Raw genomic sequence first — 17,545 nt, 5'->3', positions numbered from 1 at the left:
CCTGCAGAAATGTCAGCTTTCTTCTCTTTCACTCCAGAAGGGGCCATGAATGAGAGAAGGTGGGAAGAAAGTGTCCATCTCAGCCTAGTTTGTTTCTAAGCGCTGATGCAGGTCTCCAGTCCCTACACCGGGGTGAATTTTATGATGTTTGGCCCATAGCAGTGAGTGCTGCCGACTGGGAAGGTGGAGAGGGGTCCCCCACCACAGCCCCATTTTTGTACCTACATTTTAAGTTTTTACTAGGAACCTTGTGAAAAGCTGGGGTGGTTCCCTTCACAGCCACACTAGTGAAACCTCTCTACAGTGCTTACCATACACCAGCTATTCTATATGTAGTAGCTCCTGTGATCTCAGTGACATCAGGAAGTAGGCACTTTTATAGTTTCCTGCTTTAAGAATGAAGACTTTGAGGCCCAAAGGGATAAATTACTTGTCAAGGTAATATCCCTAGTGATGAAGGGAGTGGGGATTTGAAGCCCTTGCAGACTCATTCAGATCTGTGCTCCTAACCTCGTGTTTCTCACTCTGAGCGGGGGAAAAGGAGCTTCCACTTCGATTTCAGTGCTGGTCGAGGCTGCATTCAGATGTGGCCGGGCAGTCTGCCCATGCCTGCTGCAGTTGTGTTTGGCTCTTGGTTTGATGCAGCTGCTGCTTGGGGAATTCAGCTGGCAGATTTCAGTGCCTCTTCTGAGTTGCCATTTGATTGTTTGGCTCTTGTGGATGCAGCCTGGGTGGCCGTGCCTGTGCCTTAGAGACAGCAGTGGCTTCCAAAGGGCAGAGAAGTAACTCTGACCCGGCCGAATCACTTCACTTTTTATATTTTCTCTCCAGTGTGAGAGCCTTAGCAGTGTGGACACGTGACTGCTGCTGCTCAGCAAGGGCTGATTTCCAAGGTCACAGCCTCGAACGATCTGGCTTAGTGCCAGTCTTATTTCTGGAGCAAAGATAAAGGGAGTCCAGTGTTTCTACTTTTTTCAAAGGCTGGTAGTTGTAACAGATTAATCAAGATCAGAGGCAAAATATTAATGAATCCACTCAGATAACTTTTTAAAGTAATATGGGTGATGGAGACGGGAGGAAAGAGGTTGAAGTGATCTTTTTGTTAATGTTACATAGCAAAACATAAATGATATCGTACGTAGGTTTTACTGTGGACCATGTGGTTTTGTACGCTAAGCAACCTGTTGTGTTAGTAACTAAAATTCTTCTTGAATTATTTATACTCCTGCTGTAGCACAGCGTGACATTTCCTGTACTATTCAGTCTGTAGTTTCGTAATCATCGGTGTCTATTTCTCAAGCACTTTCTCCTCCACAGAAGGGGTAGAAGAGCAGGTGTTTCCCCTCCTGACGCTTGAGAGTGGATGAGTCCAGCTGAACAGGTGAAGGCACCTGCTCTAGTCACTGGTGGCAGAGGCAGGAGTGAAACCCTGGCCACTGACTTCACAATTCATTTTTTTTTTTTTTTGTATGTGGAAGAAGTAGATTCATTTGCAGATTCCCGAGGCAGGCAGATGGTAGATGAGGAAACTGGCCTTCAGTGTCACAAAGCATTCAGGGTCATTGCCTCTCCAAGGTGGTGGTGCCACAGGGCTTCCTGCCTCATGTCACGGGGTTTAGTCCACTGAGCCTTGGGTGTGGCAATTTCCATTCTCAGCACTTGTATTAGTCTGTTCTTACGCTGCTGATAAAGACATACCTGAGACTGGGTAATTTATAAAGAAAAAGAGGCTTAGTGGACTCACAGTTCCACATAGCTGGGGAGGCCTCACAGTCACGGCGGAAGGTGAAAGGCATGCCTTACATGGTGGCAGGCAAGGCAGAATGAGAGCCAAGTGAAAGGGGAGACCCCTAATAAAATCATCAGATCTCGTGAGGCTTACTCACTACCACGAGAACAGTATGGGGGATTCAGTGATCTCCCACCAACTCCCTCCCACAACCTGTGGGAATTATTGGAGCTACAATTCAAGATGAGATTTAGGTGGAGACACAGCCAAACCAAATCAGCACCTATCCCAGGCTAGAGTATTGGAGGGCAGGAGGATGTCTGATGGAGACAAAAACAACCTTTCTCTGCCCTAATATATTAAATACATTAAAACAAAAGCCAGCCCACCCCAAAGCAAGTCATTAGGAAGCCTTGTGCCTTAGTGGTGTAAGAGCCTGGGCCATAGAGCCAGAAAGCCTGGGTTATAATCTTGACCCACCACTTCCTACTTTGGTGACCTTGAACAGGTACATGACCTTTCTGTGCTTCAGTTACCTCAGCTGGAAATGAGAAGAATAATAGTGCCTCCCTCCTAGGACGGTTGAGAATTACATGGATGACTGGGTGTAATTCATATCTGGCCTATAGTACGTGCCATGTAATATTAACTATTATTCCTCCTCCCGTTACTGTTCTTGTTAGAACAGTAGTAGTAGTAAACGTAGTAGCATCTTACCTGATATTTGTAGCATTTACTTGTGGCACATTTGGCCTCGTCATTACGACAGTGTCTTGCACCTCAATTGAAAAATCCCAGCACTGCACAGGGGTGTGAAAATCATTGGTCTCTCTAGTTGAGCTTTTTAACTGCACCATCTGGTTTTTCCAGAGGCCTCAGTGTTGTCCCGGATGAAGAAGTCATTGAAATGTACGAGGGGTCCCATGTGCCTTTGGAGCAGATGAGCGACTTTTATGGAAAGGTAACGAGCAGCACTTTATTCATTTAAAGCCGCCTTTTTCCTTCTTGAAACATGGCCTTGTCGACCTTACCTACTGCTCATATGAAATTTGAGATTGTGTGTTGAGAGAGACCAGTGTTTGCAGGGGACACCCCCAGATTCTTTCATGATTCTCCTTTCTGAAGCCCTTCCTCCACACCTGGTGAAGGCCGTTTTTACCTCCCACATACCTACCCCGTTTGCCACCCCATCTCCAGGAATGTCCCTAGTTTCTGGAGTGGACTCCAGAACAGATTGGGGCTGTCAGTGTGACAGCTACTGCTTCCCCTGGCGAATGGCTGTGAAATGCCAGAGCTGATGGCTACACAGCCACCCTGTTTACCTTTAGGGAAACCTCTGCTTTTCTAACTTTTGTGGTTCTCTTTCCACTCAGAATTTTTGCTTCTTGTCTTATTAGATGCACTCACTCACTTGCTTTGTCAAAATGAAATGGAAGATGCCCGGTCAGTTACTAAACTTAGTACAGATGGCCCCTGACTTAACAATGATTCTACTTAGAACTTTTTGACTTTACAATGGTGCAAAGCCATTGTAATTTCAATGTAAATTACAGTATTCAATAAATTATATGAGACACTCAACACCGTATAATAAAGGCTAATATAAATGAGCCTTTATAGGCTAATATAAATGTTCTGAGAATGCTTAAGATAGGCTAGGCTGAGCCATGATGTTTGGTAGGTTAGATGTATCAGTGCATCTTTTACAGTGGGTTTATCAGAATGTAACCCCATCATAAGTTGAGGAGAATCTATAGTGTAAATTGCAAGCATTCAGAGAAAAGCTCTTTTTTAAGCTCAAATATGGGCTGTGAGGGTGTGCTCCAGTTCAGGAGAGTTACGTGCGTTTTTGTGTCATTATGGGCAATAATTTGTTTGCTGACTTTCCTCTGTGCTTCCTGAAAGAGTGTGAACCGGAAGTGGGACTGGTCACAGGAAAAATCGGGAGGGGAAGGGTGATTAGACTCTCTGGGAGAAGTCAGGGCATTTCTGTCGATATCCTAGTTATACTTAGAGTGAGACATCAGCTCTGCTGTGAATGATAAGGAACAAGGGGAACATTTTACCTGTTTTTTTTTTTTTTTTTTTTTTTTTTTTTTAAGGCAAGGTTTTGCTCTGTTGCCCAGGCTGGAGTGCAATGGTGCCATCTCCGCACTGCAACCTCCACCTCTTGGGTTCAAGCGATTCTCCTGCCTCAGCCTCCTGAGTAGCTGGGATTACAGGCACGCACCACCATGCCCAGCTAATTTTTGTATTTTTTAGTAGAGATGGGGTTTCACGATGTTGTCCAGGCTGATCTTGAACTCTTGACCTCAGGTGATCCACCTGCCTTGGCCTCCCAAAGTGCTGGGATTACAGGCGTGAGCCACCACGCCTGGCCCATTTAATTATTTTATTATTAGAACTTTCCTTTTTTGTGTTGATGATGGGAATCTCGTTTAGTCGCTGAGAAGTCTTCCTGCTGTTCCTGGTGCTTCATAGCTCTGCCCCTGTTTCTAAAGCACTCCTTCCTCCCTGTCTACAGAGCTCTCATGGAAACACGATGAAGCAGTTCATGGACATCTTCTCCCTGCCCGAGATGACCCTCCTGTCCTGTGTGAATGAATACTTCCTTAAGAACAACATCGACTATGAGCCTGTGCATCTGTACAAAGATGTCAAGGTTGTATCCACAGTGAGAGATCACGGTGCTGAGTCTGTTTCAGCTTTGCAGTGGGAGTCACAGAGCCTTGAACCTCCTTTCTAGGTTAGGTGTTTTAAATAGTCTCTTAGCTGGGAACTCTTATATGCGGTTTAACCTTGAACATTATAAGAAAGGTGTTGTTACATCAGGAGAATTGGAAATCAGTCAAAATTTTTGTTAAAACAAGATGGTGCTGACACTGTTATCTCGATTTTTGATCCTTTCTGACCAGAAGGCCAAGGCCAGAGCCTGTGCACTTGGCCAAAGGGATGATGGGGATGGAAGTCCGGCCTGTACCCACTCACTCCTGAGTCTGCCCAAGCAAGGCGGTGCCTCCTCTTTTTTTTTTTTGAACAGAGTCTTGCTCTGTCACTCAGGCTGGAGTGCAGTGGTGCGATCGTGGCTCACTGCAACCTCTACCTCCCAGGTTCAAGTGATTCTCCTGCCTCAGCCTCCCAAGTAGCTGGGATTACAGGCGCCTGCCACCACGCCCGGCTAATTTTTGTATTTTTAGTAGAGACGAGGTTTCACCATGTTGGCCAGGCTCGTGTGCAACTCCTAACCTCAAGTGATTGGCCCACCTCAACCTCCCAAAGTACTGGGATTACAGGCTTGAGCCACTACGCCTGGCCAGGGTGCCTCTTCATCACACAGGTTACATTCAAGCCCCCAGCTGGGGGACTTGTGCCACTGTAGTTGCCCAGAGGGGATGCCTTTTTCCTTTGCCCACAAAGGTTCCATGTGGCTTTCTAAAGTCCTGCAAAAGCCATGCAAGAATCCAGTTAGGGGACGGGGGATGTAGACAAATGTAAATGTTTATGTGAACATATGTGAATACTTACTGTTGCCCATAGGTTCTTGGCAACCGTGACTTTAAGTGAAACCATGTACAACAGATCCTTGAATAACGCCAGTTTCTTCAATGTCATGTTAATGTTGACAAGGAAAAAAATTGATTTTGCTTTATGTTGTTTCACAGAGTTGCAGTTTCTAAGAACCTACTGAAGATGTTAAGGACTTACTGTACAAATCATTTGTATTTATAAATTTATTTATGTATTTTATATTCACATGTTTATATATTTATATATGTTCTTTAAGCTGTATGAACATTTTAGTACTAAAACATGTTTATATTATTTTATATGTATTTACATAGTTACAAATATTTATCAATATATGTATTTAAAATATTTATATTTTTTAAAGATACATATTTACACACTAAAATATTTTTGCTATGTATTTATGAGTAAATTTAAGTTTTGGCAGCATGAATCCTGGGTTTTAGGAAGATAGAGGATAAATTATAGTTTCTCAATATCAGTGTGGTATTATCCAAATTGAATTTAGGTATTTAGTTTCTGTTCTCTTGTATATACAGTTTGTCTTTAAAAATCTAAGAATCACTTGTAGCAGCCCTGTGCATTTGTAAGGCGAGATGTTGATTTGAAAGCTCAGTTTTTACTGCAAGTGTTACTACCACCAAGAACAAATACTTGTGTAGAGTTTACTAGGTCCCAGGCACTGTTCTTATGAGTGCTTTAGGCATGTTAACTTACTAAATCTTCATAATAATGTCAAGGTAGGCACTATTTGTACCATTTTACAAATAAGGACATCGAGGCACAGTGAGGTTGACTTGCTTGCCCAAGGTCACACAGCTGTTAAATAGCAGAGCCTTGATTTTAAGCCAGGCAGTCCGACTTGCATTTAACTACTGCCTTCTGCTGCTGGTGTGAAATTGAATCAGGCTTGTGCTGAAAGGTAATTGAGGTTGAGATTGTAGTCCAGAAGTGCTCCCTCTTAACAGAAATCTCCCAGCAACAGTCTAAGGCTTAGACACAATTTTGCCTGCAGCCCTGTCTCCTACTACTGGCTCTAGAAAGTGTCCATAGGCCTCTAGGAATGTCACCACGTAGAGGCCCTGTGCAGTGTCACCTGCCAGGGGGACCCTTTTTTGACACTTGCCAGCTCTCATGCTGCCACACTCCTGAACCCACAGAGGGTTTAACCACCTCCTCTTCCTCTCCCTGGACCATATCTCTACCTGAGCTACAGTCTCACTGCCAGTTTGTTGCCCTACTGGTGGCACCAAAGAGAGAAGGAGAAACCTGTTAGCTGTTTGTCTCTGCCTCTCATTCCGTGTTACAGAATTTGCCATTGGGGTCTAGGGACGGAAAGGGCACAAAGATAAAAGAGCAATAACTCCCTTTGTCCAGATGGCCTGGGATCATTTGTTCACAATACTGCATATAAATTACCGTGTGTCCTGTGGGACTTTATTCGGAATTATTCACAGAAATTACCTCTTCCAAACACTCTTTTGAAATTGCACTGGAAATTGCCACCATCACCATGGAAACTTTTGCTTTCACAAGGGGCTGCCTATGAAAATGGACCAGAATTGGCCTTGTGTGGTGGCTCACACCTGCAATCCCAGCACTTTGGGCAGCTAAGGCAGCCGGATTACTTGAGGCCAGGAGTTCGAGACCAGCCTGACCAAAATGGTGAAACTCCGTCTCTATTAAAAACACAAAAATTAGCCTATTGTGCTGGCAGGCACCTGTAATCCCAACTACTCTGGAGGCTGAGGCAGGAAAATCACTTGAACCCAGGAGGCAGAGGCTGCATTGAGCTGAGACAGCACCACTGCACTTCAGCCTGGGTGATATAACAAGACTCTGTCTCAAAAAAAAAAATAGAGAAAATGGACCAGAATTTAAATTTTGTGTAGTGCCTGGATTGTCGGACTTTCTAGGGATAGAAGTTACCATGACTGCCATTTCACATGTACTGTTACTCAGGCTATCTCAGTTGTATTTTCGCTGATTAAAAATGTATCTTTTGGCAGGATTCAATTCGAGACGTCCACATCAAAGGAATAATGTACAGAGCAATTGAAGCAGACATTGGTATGTGCTCAGCAGTATCGCAAAGAGAGTTTCAGCCTTCCGTTATTTGTGCAACCATGCCGGCATTTTACTTTGCATTCCAGGTGCTAAGCAGGGGCTGCATGAGTGCTCTGTAAGGACCTGGCATCCTGGCATGTTAGCCATCTCCTCTTTGTCCTGGAACTTGACATAATTCTGACTTAAAAAGAGAGGCGCTGGCAACTATAGCCACTTAGTTGTTTCCACTTAGACCGAGGAGGCAGGGTCTTTGTGACTGATGCACCAGATGTACCCATGTTCCACTGGGCAAAGCTTCTTCCTTAAGGCCTTTATTCCCTCTCCTGTGCCTAGGACAGTGCTGGACCCGTACCCCCATTTAGAAAGTACTTGCAGATTGACCAATAATCATGCTGAATCTGTGTGTGAATTTTTCTCTTGCTCTTAGAAAAGTACATCTGCTATGCTGAGCAGACCCGTGCAGTGTTGGCCAAACTGGCTGATCATGGCAAGAAGATGTTTCTCATCACCAATAGCCCCAGTAGCTTTGTGTAAGTTGCTCTGTGTTTCATTGCTAGCTTCTGGCACACTCCTTGTATCCCATTTGTTTTAGCAGTTGGAAATTGGAAAGAAAAAGTTACAAACATAGTTAATCCTTCAATGTTAGACTAACCTGGCTGACTTGTTGCCCTAGGGACAAGGGGATGAGTTATATCGTTGGGAAAGACTGGAGGGACCTGTTTGATGTGGTCATTGTTCAGGCGGAGAAGCCAAACTTCTTTAATGATAAGCGGAGGTGAGTGTTTATTTTTCTAGGGGACTAGATTTTATTCCTTTGCTGCTGTGAATATATAGATGGTATGTCTTGGTAAAATCCAGTTGCAAAATCATAAGCATGTGAGATTATAGCTTTTGAATTTTAACCCTTCTAGCAAGTAATCACAAGGGTGACATGAGCACATAACAGACAGTTTGCATGCATCAAAATGGTTCTCAGTACAACTTGGGCTGCGTCAGACCCATGAGGTAGGCTTGAAGAAAATGATTGGCAGTGATGAAAAAGCCAAACTTATCACATAGTAAATTAGGTCTTCAGATGCAGACACATTGTGAAGCGTAAGAAAACAACAGCATCAACAAAACTGCCTATTGGGTAGCTCTTTAAATAGAGCTCTCATTAGTGTGTTTAAAATTGCAGTCGGATTTTGCAGAGCTTCTCTGCAACATAGGTTTTGCATCACGTGGAGTAAATCTCTATTACGTCTTAATATCTTCCTGCCACTGTAGCCCTGGGAATGGGGAAGCAGGTAAGTTTTAGGTTGTGACAGGGAGAGAGTGTGCTGTTAGTATTTAGTGGGTAGGGATCAGGGAACGCTAAAATATCTTTTAACGTGTGGGACAGGCCTGTTCACTAAGAGCTGTTCTCCGCAAATGTCCATGGTGTTGAGAATCACACTGCACTGGGGTTGTAAAAAAATAACTCGTATTTATATAATAATGGGCAATTTTTGAAACACTTTTACCCCCATGTTTATTCTGTAGCTGGTAAGCAGGTAGTCTTTTCCTCTCTGTTAGGTGATTTGAAGCATCAGGGTGTGGTACCCTGCAGTTAATGCTTTAAATTCCTCTTGTCCCAGTTTTCCAAGTGTCACAGCGACTCCAGGAAGAAGCGGCAAACCAAGAACCATGTGCAGGGACTGAAAAATGCTGGGTGGGATTCAAGAAAATGAAGGAAAAACTAGAGTGTGATAAAAAACAGCTATAAACGGTAGCTTGCTGCTTTGTTAGTATTTTGTCCCACTTACCAGCGGCTGGAGTCATCCCAAAGACAGTGGCAAGGGAGTTCCTGCATGGGAGAGCCGCAAACCGTCCCATGATGGGGCTGGTTGGGATTCCAAAGAAAGAAGCACTAAACGCTAGGATGATCAGTCTAAAGCACTTAATAGAGGAACTGACTTACAGAGTGGGCTGCAGTGCATCCTCTGGCACAGGGTCCCCAACCTTTTTGGCACCGGGGACTGGTTTTGTGGAAGACAGTTTTTCCACCAGGTTTGTGGGGGTAGGGTAGGGTGATGGTTTCAGGATGAAACCGTTCCACCTGAGATCGTCAGGCATTAGATTCTCATAAGGAGCGCACGACTTAGATCCCTTGCTTGTGCAGCTCACAATAGGGTTCCGCTCCTATGAGAATCTAATGGCGCACCTGATTAGCCAGGAGGTGGAGCTCAGGCGTTAATGCTCTCTCACCCACTGGATGCTCGCCTCCTGCTGTGCGGCCTGGCTCCTAACCCATGGGCCGGTTTTGGTCTGTGGTCCACGGCCCCGGGTTTGCAGACCTCTGCTGTGGCAGACAGGAGAGAAAGGGATGTTCCACCAGGAGCGGGTCAGGATGTGGAGTTTATTGAGGGTTTAAGGAATTTGGCTCCAGGCCAGGGCTAGTTTCTTCCAGTGTCTTGGGGAGCAACATAAAAACCTTTTTCAGTGTCTGGGAGTGTTGAAGCACGCAGAGGAGAACGTGCACCTAGCTGGGTCAGAGTGGTCAAAGGCACTCCTCTCCTAGAGGAAGAAGAGGGGAGGTCGGGGCCCTATAGTCACTGATATGATGCCCTCACCATTTTCTTAGTAGATTCTGGGGTGTGGTCAGAAGGGCCCTGTCTCTCTCTTCACCAGAGAGCTCCTCTGCTTTGCCGTGTTTATAAAAAGTGAGGAGGCAGGGCCCTGAACTCTTTTCCCTGGATGCAGCAGGCAGGGTGTCTCAGCCCCCTCCCCCAATATCTATTTTGTCTTTGTTCTCGAAGCCTAGGGTAAGAGCCGAATAATCCTCCGTCTGTATTCATCCTTGTGTTATTTATAATAATGAGAGGTCAGAAACAACCTAACAGCCCTACAGTAGGGGATGCTTAGTTAAATTTGAAATGGCCATATGAGAGGGGATTATGCAGTCATTAAAGACGATGTACTTGGCTGGGTGCAGTGGCTTATGCCTGTGATCCCAACACTTTGGGAGGCCGAGGCGGGAGGATCACAAGGTCAGGGGATTGAGACCATCCTGGCTAACATGATGAAACCCATTCTCTACTAAAAATACAAAACATTAGGCGTGGTGGCGGGCACCTGTAGTCCCAGCTACTCAGGAGTCTGAGGTAGGAGAATGACGTGAACCCGGAGGCGGAGCTTGCAGTGAGCCGAGATGGCACCACTGCACTCCAGCCTGGGCGACAGAGTGAGACTCCGTCTCAAAACAAAAAAAAAAGGTGTACTTGGGCCAGGTGCCATGGCTCACACCTATAATTCCAGCACTTTGGGAGGCTGAAGCCGGGGAATTGCTTGAGCCCAGGAGTTTGAGACCACCCTGGGTTACATAGGGAGACTTTGTCTCTACAAATAATTAAAAAATTAGCTGGTCACACCTGTAATCCCAGCACATTGGGAGACTGAGGTGGGCGGATCACCTGAGGTCAGGAGTTCAACATGGTGAAATCCCATCTCTACTAAAAATACAAAAATTAGCCAGTTATGGTGACATGCACCTGTAATCCCAGCTACTCAGTAGACTGAGGCAGGAGAATTGTTTGAGCCCAGGAGGCGGAGATCGCAGTGAGCCAAGATTGCACCACTGCACTCCAGCCTGGGCGACAGAGTGAGACTCTCTCAAAAAAATAAAATAAAATAAACCAGTTATGGCAGCTATTTGAGAGACTGAGGTGGGAGTGTCACCTGAGCCCAGGAGGTCGAGACTATAGTGAGCCGCGATTGTGCCACCACACTTCATCCTGGGGAGCAGAGTGAGACCCTCTCTCCAAAAAAAAAAAAAAAAACCAAAAAAAAAACGAAAACGTATTTGGAAAAAAAAAAGATGATGTATTACTGTAAAACATGATGTATTTAAGAATATGTAATCACTTGGAAAATTGCTCGAAATATTAGAGAAAAAAGGATGTCAGTTAGTGTACACAAAGTGATCTCATTTTATAGTCATGAAAGAAACATAAATTTCATGAAAAGACTGAAAGACGAACTGAAATGTTTAGTGTACAAGGTGGGTCTAGAATTCTGGGTCGTGTACCTTTTCTTTGTTGTATTTTTCTGTATTACAATTAGGTAAAAAAATTATTTTTTTTAGGGTAACACTTATTTTTACCTTAAGGCAAACAAACCCTGGGTCCTTTGGGCTAGCAGTGTGTCAGGGTGAGGAATGAGGCATTATCCTTACCTCCCAATTTCCATCATAAACTAGTGCTTCTGGTCTTCTGGTTTGTTATCTAGAGTGGCTTAATTTCAGGTATGAAGCCAGATAAATGCACTAAGGCAGTGTTTCCGTAAACTTTTCATTATAAACAGGTTTTCTGCATGGTCAGATAAATCCGGGAAATCTGGGTGAAAGGAAGTTGATTATAGCAGGGCTTTTCAGAGCCATCAATAGCTTTTTAAGAGGGACATATTTAGTGCATGGTGTTTTCCAAATTTATATGACCCAGGAATTCTTTTTTTTGTTTGTTTTTGTTTGTTTTTGAGATAGAGTTTCTCTCTTGTTACCTAGGCTGAAGTGCAGTGGCGCAATCTCCACTCACTGCAACCTCTGCCTCCTGGGTTCAAGCGATTCTCCTGCCTCGGCCTGTTGAGTAGCTGGGATTACAGGTGCCTGCCACCTTGCTCAGCTAATTTTTGTATTTTTAGTAGAGATAGGGTTTCATCATGTTGGCCAGGCTGATCTTGAACTCCTGACCTCAGGTGATCCACCTGCCTTGGTTTCCCAAAGTGCTGGGCTTACAAGAGTGGGCTACTGCGCCTGGCCCCCAGGAATTCTTTTTTTCATGAAACACCTTTGGATACTGGGCTTCACACAGTTTGGGATGTATTGAATTAGGCCAGGGTATGTGATGGTAGAGTTTTGATTTCGGGTTTTTTTTTAGGTTTTTGCAGGGAGCTACTTCCTGTGATAGTGAATAACTCTGGTATTTCATAGAGCGGACAACCTGTACTACTCCATGTCATAATGTTTCCTGTTTCTGTTGTTAGGCCTTTCCGAAAGATGAATGAGAAAGGTGTCTTACTTTGGGATAAAATCCACAAGTTGCAGAAAGGCCAGATTTACAAGCAGGTATGTCATGACCAGCTTCTCCTTTTTGTTGCTTTGCTTCGTGGTCGGTAATAATGCTAATAGCTGATGTTCACTGTGGCTTTCTGTGTGCCTGGCACAGTTCTGAGTGATTCCCGTGAACTGACTGATTATAACTTGGTGGTAAACTTAGGTTTAAGTCAATATATTTTCAATATGCTAGCATCTAAACTAACTCAAAATTGAATGGTTTTTTTAAAACAAAATTGAAGGCATGACTTTCGTAGTGTGTAACATTTAAGATGCCAGTAGTAAACCTTGGAAATTTCTCTTTGAGGAACACTTACTCATGGCATATTATGCACTCAAATTACTAATTATTTTCTGACAATACATGTTTTGTACACAATTTTGTGGGTTTTTAAAAAAAATTTTATTGAGACAAGTTCTCACCCTGTTGCCCAGGCTGGAGTGCAGTGGCATGAACACGGTTCACTATAGCCTCAACTTTCTGAGCTCAAGTGATCCTCCCATCTCAGCCTCCTAAGTGGCTGGGATCATAGGCATGCACCACCACACCCAGCTAATTTTTAATTTTTATTTTTTGTAGAGACAGGGTCTTGCCATTTTGCCCAAGCTGGTCTTGAACTCTTGGGCTCAAGCAGTCCTCCCGCCTTGGCCTCCCAGAGTGCTGGGATTATAGGCATGAGCCGTCACACCTAGCCTGTGCACAGTTTTAATATATTTTGGTGTCATATAAGGCTTTCAAATGTTTGAATGAATTGCATTGGTGACCATTATTATGTTACTAAAGTTCATTTTTTAAAAGAATTAACGTATTCTTGGTGGGTATATAACAATCTGATGGATTTGGCAATAAGTATATTTTCTAGGCCTTGAAAAATTAGCTTTGATAAAGCCATTCTACTGCTAGGAAGTTAGCCTAAGAAAATTATTAAGATATAGCTAATACAACTTGCCTATGAGAATGTTTATCATGAAGTTGCTTACAAAATAGATAATGTAAACTGTCCAACATCAGGGAATTGGTGAAAGGAATCATGGTACTTCCCAGCTGCTATCATTACATGGTAGATTATTTATTGGCATGGAAAGATGGCCCCAGCATGTTAAGTGTAGAAAGATAGTTACAAAGAGGTGTATATAATATAAATCCTTCTTGAACAGTGCATTTGACATAGAGGACAGATTTCCCGTGAAGGTGCTTTTATCTTTATATTTTGATATTTAAAATAAGTTATAAAAACAATTTTTAAAAGTTTTAAAAAATATTTTGTACTGTGGGTTAGATAGCTCTCTAGCTGTAATATAATAACTATAGTTTTCTTTGATTGCAGGGTAATTTATATGAATTTTTGAAGCTTACTGGATGGAGAGGATCCAGAGTGTTGTATTTTGGTGACCATATATACAGTGACCTGGCGGTGAGGAGCCCTTTTTTCCTTTGTTGGGGGACAGATGTGTTAGCCTCACTTACTAAAGAATGTATCTTTTATTTAAGAATGTACCTTTTATTTAAGAATGTATCTTATATTTAAGGTCATTTTTATGCTTTCGTAAAACCTAGAGGTAGGTTGCATCTTTTTAATGTCTCTTTTTTTTTTACAGAACAGAGTTGTGAAAAAGATAAATATTTTTTGGAAATGATGGAAATAAACAGTTCACTCAAAGAGTTTATCAAAATAATCTTTCCATTTAAATAATAATAAATGCCATTGTTCTTTTTCCTTTTATCAAAACATCAAAAAACATAAATAAAATCCACCTTTGAAAGTTTGCCACCATTGGGAATATTTTAAAAATGTGCTGTAGGTTTTCATGTATTATTAGGAGAAAGAGAAATATTCAAAGGCTTCAAGAAACTGAACCAGTGGGCTGGGCACGGTGGCTCACACCTGTAGTCCTAGCACTTTGGGAGGCTGAGATGGGTGGATTACTTGAACTCATGAGTTTGAGACCAGCCTGGGCAACATTGTGAAACCCTGTCTCTACTAAAAATACAAAAATAATCTGGGTGTGGTAGCACACGCCTGTAATCCTAGCTACTGGGGAGGCTGAGGCAGGAGAATTGCTTGAACCTGGGAGGTGGAAACTGCAGTGAGCTGAGATCATGCCATTGCACTCTAGCTTAGGGGACAGAGTGAGACCCTGTCTCAAAAAAAAAAAAAAAAAAAAAAATTGAACCAGTGAAGGTGAGCGGGCATCCTAAGCCCTCTTAGACTCTTACATAGGATTTAGGATTCTGGCTTTAGGTGAGTAGCCAGACTGAACCTTTAAAACTGTAAATCAGACTTAAAGCTTTAAAACCTGAAAGCCTTTCTTTCTCCCTCAGAGTAAAAACCTGAGTTCCTATAGTTGCCCACTGGATTTCCCCTTCCCCAGCCCACCTCTCTGAAGATACCCTCTGCCCCGCCCCCTCTTTTGTCTCATCTAGGTTCCCTGACTTATTGCTTCTTAACATGCCACCCTCCAGCATGTTCCTACCCTGGGGCCTTTGCACTAGCTGTTCTTCAGCCAGAATCTTTCTGTTGCCACATGTTTTCATACTTTCCCCGACCTTATCGTTGTATTAGCCTGGTCTTCCTAACTACCCTGTACAAAATGGAAACCTCCTTTCTTCCTCTCCTTTTCCTGTTATTCTGCTTGATTTTTGTCCCTTGTACTTATCCCCACCTGCCATTGTGTATTTTACGTATTTATTGTCTGTATTTTCCACGAGGGCTGGGATTTCTCAGTTTTTTGTGCGTTGTTTTATCCTCAGTATTTAGGGCCTGGCAAATAGTAGTGCTTGATAAATATTTGCCAAATGAGAAAATGACCATTTAGTATGATGACTATATGTCTTAGATTTTCCAGGACATAGCTGATACTAAATATTCTGGCCTTTTGTCAAATATGGGGTGACAACATTTGGAATGGAAAATGTGGTCATGCATGCTTATGTTGTATGTGATCATTCCAAGTCTGAGATTCCGTGGTTCTCCATAACCCAGAGGGCCTGGCACACAGAGGTCTGTGGATGAATTGAATGAAGACCTTTGGTAGCATTTAGGTCAAGCCCTTTTCTGCCCCTGACCTCATTGTTTTTTTTTACAGACCATGGTTAATGATTCCAGACCTAGCGTTTCTGCAGGGGTTGTGACTCACAGCAATTATTTCCAGATCTGAAAGTTTCTTGGAATGAAATAATCGAAGGCTGGGGCCAAATTTGTTTTAATTAAATGTAATTCATTGAATTCAGCTTGGTGAATAACTAACCATTACCATCAAAAACTAATTAAATGAATGCCTCTCATGTCTGGGAAAATAATGACATAGTGTAGATTCTGTTGAGACTTGATGTTGACTTTTCGTGATCTTTGTGATCAGGATTTGACCCTAAAGCATGGCTGGAGGACTGGTGCAATTATCCCAGAGTTGCGATCTGAACTGAAAATCATGAACACGGAGCAATACATTCAAACCATGACCTGGCTGCAGACCTTGACTGGGTTATTGGAACAGATGCAGGTTTGGATATATTTTTTTTCTCTCTCACTTTTTCTTTAAGCCTGAGGTTAGAAAGTTACTTCAGGTATATTCTGCTTAATCGTTATAAAATACGAGGCTTAAGTTGTTTTCAGTAGACTGCAGAATAACAACTGGGGTTCTTTTGCTTAGACAGTGTTTGTGGGGCCTGTGTAAATGTAGGTGTTTGCTCACATTCCTCTGTCAGTGAAGATCCAGTATCCTCACTTCCACACTGAAGCCTGCTAGGAGCTCTCCTGTGGGGTACTGGGATTCAGGAGACCTTGCCAGTGCTTAAGTCTGCTGGTTCTGTCTGCGCCTGCTACAGTGGGGCTTCTCCATTCTGGGCCTCAGTTTCCCCGTCTGTGAAATAAAGGGGCCTATGAAGTGAACACTTCAGTCTAGGCACCATGGCTTACGGGAGAGAGTCTCAAAGCAAGAGTCAAGATGTCAAAGCAAGCAAAAGTCCAGCCTCAGTTGATTCTGAGGATAATACCTGCAATTTTCTGGCTTACTGGAGTTCCCTGGCAGTTACTTCCTTGAGTTAAGTTAGGCAGCCAGTTTTGGCTGGTAAGTGAGGAATGGCAGTTGTATCAGTCATTTCCTGGCCCATGGAAGCTGCCTCTCTTTTGTAGCTGTATCCCCTTAATTCTCCATGTGCCCCTTTCCTTTCCAGTTCCGTGAGGCACCTTGTTTTCTCCCTGGCTCCAGCTTGCCTGGGCTACAGCCGTCTCAGCATGGGTGCTGACATTTTTAGGATACGGGCACAGATGCTTGCTCTCTTGGCTATCACACCTGCAATCTGTGGCCACGGTCTATTGCCCATACCTGCCCTCTGGCTTTGGAAATGGGCAGGGAATTGCCTTGCCTGCCCCAGCTGGCACTCTGTGTGGGAGTGGCTGAGCAGTGAGATCAGGCAAGGCTGTGAGTGGCAGGCCACATTCTGGCTCCAGGTGCATGCATTCCAGAGCATGGGGCCCTGCACGTCCCCCTGGGCCTCGTTTCCAGGATGCATTGGGCCCCATTAGTTCTTGGCTCTTCTCTGATGAGGATTTATTCTGTTTCGCTTGCTATGCTTGTCTGTGAGATGATTTACTAAAAATACGTGGCATCAATTCTGAGTTAATGTAGTTGAGAGTCTGTGCATGTCATACACTACTAATAGTTACTTTTTACGTGCCAGACACTGTGCTGAGTGCTGGCTCTATACACATTGCTCATTTAATAGTCATAGCTGTTCCATTTTAGAATAAGGAAACAGTTTTTGAGAGGTTAGGTATCATTTATGTGTGAGATCATAAAATGGCAGGGCAAGGCTTGAACCAGGTCCCCAAGTCCATGCTTCAGAGCACTGCTTTCATGTGCCTTCCTGTTTGGAGGATTCGGGTATAGGTAAGGCTTGACTCCCGCTCAGTGACGTCTCTGGGACCCTGGCAGCTGGTCACACGCACAAACACAACTGCACGTAGATGGTGTCAGTACATTTTCGCTTTGGAAACAGTTTTTTTTGTTTATTTTGTTTTTCTGACCTGTGTAAAAAAAAGTTGACTATTAAGGAATGTGCGTTTTAGAGAATGGAAGTGCTGAAAATATTTCTGTGGTTTGTAAAATTAATTATACGAGGTGTGGGGTGAGGGAAGGAAGAAAAGGATATT

The 17,545-nt window shown here is 43.5% G+C and overlaps 2 protein-coding genes across 2 annotated transcripts in view; one reads left to right on the top strand and one right to left on the bottom strand.

Annotated features, from left to right (window-relative positions):
- The window catches only part of HSP90B1 (heat shock protein 90 beta family member 1), a 188,839-nt gene that overhangs the window by 145,688 nt on the left and 25,606 nt on the right, over positions 1-17,545 (bottom strand). The gene's annotated exons all lie outside the window — the stretch shown is intronic.
- The window catches only part of NT5DC3 (5'-nucleotidase domain containing 3), a 63,176-nt gene that overhangs the window by 39,681 nt on the left and 5,950 nt on the right, over positions 1-17,545 (top strand). The window contains exons 5-12 of the mRNA XM_050748477.1: positions 2,600-2,690; positions 4,254-4,391; positions 7,267-7,327; positions 7,752-7,854; positions 7,998-8,099; positions 12,323-12,404; positions 13,721-13,807; positions 15,753-15,893. Coding sequence (XP_050604434.1) covers positions 2,600-2,690; positions 4,254-4,391; positions 7,267-7,327; positions 7,752-7,854; positions 7,998-8,099; positions 12,323-12,404; positions 13,721-13,807; positions 15,753-15,893 — 805 coding nt within the window. The remainder of the gene's footprint in view (positions 1-2,599; positions 2,691-4,253; positions 4,392-7,266; positions 7,328-7,751; positions 7,855-7,997; positions 8,100-12,322; positions 12,405-13,720; positions 13,808-15,752; positions 15,894-17,545) is intronic.

Source organism: Macaca thibetana, chromosome 11 (assembly GCF_024542745.1).
Source record: "Macaca thibetana thibetana isolate TM-01 chromosome 11, ASM2454274v1, whole genome shotgun sequence".
Classification (NCBI taxonomy): Eukaryota; Metazoa; Chordata; class Mammalia; order Primates; family Cercopithecidae; genus Macaca; species Macaca thibetana.
This window is presented reverse-complemented; position numbering and strand designations above follow the sequence as displayed.